Source organism: Salvelinus sp. IW2-2015, unplaced genomic scaffold (assembly GCF_002910315.2).
Source record: "Salvelinus sp. IW2-2015 unplaced genomic scaffold, ASM291031v2 Un_scaffold9080, whole genome shotgun sequence".
NCBI classification, from domain to species: Eukaryota; Metazoa; Chordata; class Actinopteri; order Salmoniformes; family Salmonidae; genus Salvelinus; species Salvelinus sp. IW2-2015.
This window is the reverse complement of record NW_019950339.1, coordinates 9,337-15,939: the sequence shown is the minus strand read 5'-3', so window position 1 is coordinate 15,939 and position 6,603 is coordinate 9,337. Positions and strand designations below refer to the sequence as shown.

General features: G+C 40.0%; 1 protein-coding gene across 1 annotated transcript; it reads left to right on the top strand.

Moving 5' to 3' along the window:
* The first annotated feature begins 117 nt into the window (after positions 1-117).
* LOC112079687 (ecto-ADP-ribosyltransferase 5-like) lies at positions 118-2,423 on the top strand. Its single transcript, XM_024145564.2, has 2 exons — positions 118-802; positions 1,408-2,423. Exons 1-2 carry the CDS (start codon positions 725-727, stop codon positions 2,152-2,154), a joined length of 825 nt encoding a protein of 274 aa, XP_024001332.1. The 5' UTR covers positions 118-724; the 3' UTR covers positions 2,155-2,423.
* Positions 2,424-6,603: the final 4,180 nt, after the last annotated feature.

Below are 6,603 nucleotides of genomic sequence, written 5' to 3'. Positions count from 1 at the left end.
TTCAACACCTGGTCTTCCAGGTCGGTTAAATGACAAACGGGAAGTGCCTGCAGCACTCCATGACCAGGGTTCCCTACTACACTGTACAGTAGGTGCAGTACTTCCCAACCCTCTCCTCTGGGACACCAGACAGGCACACCTGCATCAATTAGTCAAGGGGTTGATGGTTAGTAGACTGAATCAGGTGTGCCAGATTAGGGCTAAAACAAAAAATGTGAAACGTCTGTTGGTCCCTGAGAAGAGTGGACTGGACTGGACTGGGGGCCTCAATCTTCACTGTAGTGCTGTTTTCCATTATTCTGGGTGATTGATTAAAGTGGTATATTGGCTATTAGTAATCCAGACCTGAATCAGTCCCTGATTAGAGGAGAAGATGATGATGAGGTTTAAGGGTCTTTCTGTACTGTTACTATGGGAACCTTTATTCAGTATCAGCAGTGGTGTTGCTGGTGTTGGTCATGTTCACATATAGATCAGCATGAAATAAGTGTGAACAAACAATTCTCAGAAGTCATGTGGTGTTGTGTGTGTTTGTGTGTGTGTGTGTGTGTGCGTTCACTGTGCTATGGTGTTTGATGGGTACTTGTGCCTGTTCTCAGCATGAGAGGCGGGACTGTGAAAGTAACCACAAGAGCACTGGTATGACAAGGCCCCTGAAAGTTTAACATTTGAATGCTGATTCTATATCTTACAAGTTGCCATTTGACCAATACATTTTGACATCATGGCAAGACACAAGATCCTAACCTTTACTGTGATGTATTTCGTCCAGGCTTGGATTTTGGGTCTGGACTCCAAGATGGTAAGATACTACACTATTTTGAGAGAGAGAGAGTGAAAGACGAAAATCACAGGCAAAATGTTAGTATGGACAAAGTTAAGTGTCACGGGACTCGTCTGAAGGTAACAGATACCGGTTTTAAACCGAAGAATGAAGGTAGTTTTGTGCCTACCCCAAAAAAGGCGTTATAGATGTGTAAAGAAATATATATATACATTTCCTGAGTTTTCTTATATCTCCTGGCTTTAGGACCGACACTTCAAAACCTTGTTTTTTCTGATTCATTTTTTGACTGCTTTCTGCCATGAATGTCTTATCCAATGTGTTTCTATGGGGTTAGAAGGAAAGGCCAAAAACATTACATTTTTCATCAAATTATTATTACTAATTATTAAATATGTTTTGATACCTAAAGGGATCCTAAAATTCAAAATCAAATAGATAAACGATCCATAGTATGACCATCTTAAAACTATTCCATGTCAACTCAGCACCTCCCACCCCAAAGTCTTAAACTCTAAATAAATAACTAACAGACTGACAGCTGTCTCTCATCATAATAATATTATCTGCATTTTCTTGTTTCACACCTGTTTGTCTATTTTTCTCTCTTCCATTCACTACAGGTCAGTCTCCCTCTGCATGGTCTAAAATCCAACTTCCCCTTAAACATGGCTCCGGACTCTGTTGATGACTCCTACAAGGGCTGTGAGGAGAAGATGCTCAGGAAGGTGCATGACTATTACCTGCCAAAAGAGAGACGAGAGAACAAAGATTTCAACCAGGCTTGGACCGCTGCTGAGGACCATTACAGAAAAAAAGGAAAACTGCCTAAATACTATTCCCTGGCAATCCAGGTGTATGTGAATGCAACATCAAACATTTACAGGTCATTCAACGCTGCCACTCGTACCCAAAAGGAGAGCTACAAAACTGTGTTCAAGTACCACTCCCTGCACTTCTTTTTGACCAATGCCTTACGAATGCTGAACAAGAACAAGAACAACAAGAACAAGACTTTCCAAACCTTCCGTGGATCTAAAGACGCTTTTGAGGGTGTCCAATATGATGAAATGCGATTCGGACAGTTCACGTCGAGCTCTTTAGACAAGACTATCACTAAAAACTTTGGAAATCGCTCCTGTTTTGAGATCACCACCTACCTTGGTGCCCCACTGGGGGAGTACGCATCTCAGATGGCTCATGAGAAGGAGGTGCTGATTCCCCCCTACGAGGTGTTCAACATTACAGAGGTGCTGAAGAGAACAGACAAGAAAGACCTCTGGTGTGATGTCGTTTACAAACTGAAGAGTACTAAGAAAGAAAAAAGTTACCTGAATTGCAGTTTGTTTAAACCACTCCAAGGAGAATAAAATTAAACCAGCAACACAGCTTTTCTGCATTCTGTCAAATTATGACATTTTGTGTTGTATTGTAGATTGTATTGTAACCCTTGGCTTCCCCATCCATTGTTGCTCCCTCCCACAAATTCAGGAAATATGATTGTCAGATCTGTCCTGTTATAAATGTTGGACACATTGTTTGTTAGATTGTTAAAATTTCCTCTGCCAGTGAATTGGCATTTGTTGTCATGTGCATTGCAACTTTTGTTAAAACCAATAAAGAAAAGCATTCAGCAATATTACATCTCCTGCCCTTTTTATCCACCACCTGTAAGGGTCTGGGTGTAGCTGGTGCAGAGGAGTCAGGCGCAGGACAGCAGAGATGAGTAATAAAAGTAACTTTACTCAACATTACCAAATACATGTAGATATACCAAGCACACACAAAAGGACCAAAATACATAAAACAAACACGCACAAAAACCATGGGGAAAACAGAGGGTTAAATAGTGAACATGTAATTGGGGAATTGAAACCAGGTGTGTAAAACAAAGACAAAACAAATGGAAAATGAAAAGTGGATCGGCGATGGCTAGAAGGCCGGCGACGTCGACCGCCGAACGCCGCCCGAACAAGGAGAGGGACCGACATCGGCGGAATTCGTGCCACTGCCTGTACATCTGCTATAAAGATATTAATGACAGCTCACTTGAAGTAAATGTGTTTGTTCTCAGATATAATTAGAAGTGGCTACAAAGATATTTAGATTCAAAGAAAGATTAGGGAGGGAGGGAGGGAGGGAGGGAGGAGAGGGGGGGAGATCAATAGCAGGGTTAGATGTTTTCTGTTGGTCAGAGCTCAATCTATCAACCACAACGAGGAGAGAGCTGTCTCCGTTCCCGGCCAACTACATTGCAGTTGAGTTGCACGCATCAACAAATGAGCATCAGATTGCTTACCATATGATTTGGTTAACTGATATGTTAAACACCTATCCAGGAGTTGTGAGTTCTGTCAGGTGTTTGCAATGTAGTCAGCCTAGAACCTTGCCAATGTTATGAGAAGGGTTGGAGGAGAAAGGGGCCGGCGTTCAGTAATCGAGAATCCTTTCAGCCGCCATTGTGTTCACTAACAGAGACAACAGAGGCCACAGGGAGGCAGGTGAACAATCATACACCTACTGTCTATCCACTTTGACACACTAAACTGTTGCTTTGACAACTGTTGCTTTGACAACGGGGGTGGGGCTCAGTTATCAAGAATCCTTTCAGCAGCCATGTGTTTCACTAACAGAGGAAACAGAAGTCACAGGGAGGCAGTGAACAATCACACAACCTACAGTCTATCCACTTTGACACTAAACTGTTGCTTTGACAACTGTTGCTTTGACAACGGGGGGTAGGGGGGGGGTACCAAGCTAACATGCTGCAGTTATTTGTAGCTATTTGATTTGGAACTTTACGACTATAGTCCACAGAAACACATTGGATAACACATTCATAAATGGCAAAACATTTAAATAAAAATGACATCTAAAGGAAAAAGGTTTGGAAGTGTCTGTCCTAGATATTTTCACGCCCTGACCTTAGATATCTCTGTTTTTCTATATATTTTGGTTAGGTCAGGGTGTGACTAGGGTGGGTACTCTAGTTTTTGTATGTCTTTGGTTTTTGTATGTCATTAGGTTTTTGTATGTCTATGTTGGCCTGATATGGTTCCCAATCAGAGACAGCTGTTTATCGTTGTCTCTGATTGGGGATCATATTTAGGTAGCCATTTTCCTTATTTGTGCTGTGGGATCTTGTCTGTGTATAGTTGCTTTAGTGCACATCAGTAGCTTCATTGTTTCATTTGGTTGTTTGTTGTTTTGTTCAGTGAGTTTTCGATTTATTAACTTGTTATGGCTGCATCCCGACGCCGGTACACTATGACAACAGCCACTTCAAGTGCAGGGCGCGAAATTCAAAAGATATTTTTTTTAAATATTTAACTTTCACACATTAACAAGTCCAAGACACCAGATGAAAGGTGCACATCTTGTGAATCAAGCCAACATGTCCGATTTTTTTAATGTTTTACAGGGAAGACACAATATGTAATCATTAGCTAACCACGTTAGCAAAAGACACCACTTTTATTACTCCATCAGTTTTTGACTCCATCAGTAGCTATCACAAATTCGGCCAAATAAAGATAAAAATAGCCACTAACAAAGAAAAAACCTCATCAGATGACAGTCTGATAACATTTATTGTATAGCATATGTTTTTTTCGAAAAATTTGCATATTTCAGGTATAAATCATAGTTTACATTTCAGCTACAATTAGAAATTGCACCGAAAGCAGCCATAATATTTACAGACACCAACGTCAAATACCTAATTACTCATCATAAAACATTTCTGAAAAATACATAGTGTACAGCAATTGAAAGACAGGCATCTTGTGATTCTAGACAATATTTCCGATGTATTAAATGTTTTACAGCGCAAACAAAATGTAGCGTGATATTAGCATAGCCACAATAGCCAGAAACACTTGGGCGCCCACGATCAGTCAACATGCACGACAGATATTAGAAATAGCATCATAAAATGTTTCTTACTTTTGGTGATCTTCCGTCAGAATGTTGGATAAGTTGTCCTTTTTCCAGAACAGTCGTTGTTTTGATCTGGAACGGCAAATATCCCTCTTCATTTAGCATGGGCACTTGCCAAGTGGAACGGATCACTGCAACGTCAACAAAGTTAGAGAACGGAACACGGCTAAACTCCCGAAAAAATGTCAATAATCTGATTAAACTATATTGAAAAAACATACGTTACGATGATATGGTGACATGTATCAAATAAAATCTAAGACGGAGATGTTCGTCGTTCATAACGACAGCTAAACAGAAGGCAAATCCATGTCCCCTTCCGCGCGCCCCAGAAACAGGAAATGGACGGTCACGTCAAACAAAGACCTTTTATTCCACCTCAGACCAAGATAGACACGAAATTTCTTCTTTCACCGCATCTTGACAACCAGGGGAAGGCGTAGGAAGTGTTTGTAGACTCTTACGTGTCACGCCCATGTATAGGCATGCAGTTGAACAGAGCATCGATTTCTGACATTTCACTTCCTGGTCAGGAAAAGTGCTGCAGAAGGAGTTCTGTTTCACTCAGAGAAATAATTCAAAAGTTTTTAGAAACTAGAGAGTGTTTTCTATCCAATTGTAATAATAATATGCATATTGTACGAGCAAGAATTGAGTACGACGCCGTTTGAAATGGGCACATTTAATCTGGCTACTCAATACGCCCCCTGCAGCCATAACAGGTTAAAATTATGTGGAACTTTACTCACGCTGCGCCTTGGTCCGATCCTTACGACAAACGTGACAGATATAAGAAAGCTCAGGAAAAAAATATATATATATATTAACTGACTTTCCGAGGTGTCATAAAAATAAAATCACCCCCTTCCACAACGTAAAACAATATTTACACTTGACCCTCCCCTTGTACTGCCAAAAAATGTGCAGACCCTCCCAATATTACAATTAACTTCTTGCAACTATAGGGGGTGCTGTTCCGCATTAGCATATTTGGGTCTCCAAATTAAACTGCCTCGTGCTAAATTCTTGATCGTACAATATGCATATTATTGTTATTATTGGATAGAAAACACTTTCTAGTTTCTATAGAAGTTGGAATTTTGTCTCTGAGTGGTACAGAACAATATCTACAGCACTTTTCATGACAGGGGTCAGATTTCAGAAATTTTTACCCCTGATCTGGAGTCTGTTTTTAAGGCGACAGTGAATGCTATGAATAGCATCTAAATACATAATCACAAGTCCAAGAACCAGAATGAAAATACAGATCTTGTGAATAAAACCTACCATTTCAGAAATTTTTTAAAATCGTTACAGGGAAGACAAAATAGAAATCTATTAGCTAAACACGTTAGCAAAATACACCATATTCTAACTCCATCAGTTTCTTACTCCTCAGTGCTATCACCAATATCGGCTCAACTAGATATGATAGCCACTAACCAAGGAAAAAAACTCGTCATGATGACAGTCTCTTGTAACATATTCATGGTATAGGATGTTTTGTTAGAAAAAAGTGCATTATTTCAGGGGTAGATCACAGTTTACAATATGCACCCGGACCATCACAAGACGACATAGAATTACTAAGAGAGCAACGTTGTTATGACCAATTTTACTCTTAATAAAACATTTCATAAAATAGACAAAGCATTAGAATTGGAAAAGACCCAATCTTTGTATTCCAGACAATATTCAAGATTTCAAGCGTTTTACACGAAACACAATAAATCCGAATAAGTAGATACACATGTTGAAAACCGTTACCAAGGCACGATATCCAGCCAAAGAGGCCTATAACGTAATCACCGCCCAAAATATATTAATTTTTTTTTTCGCAACTAACCCCTTCTGCCAGATTCTTCCATGACCACTCCTGT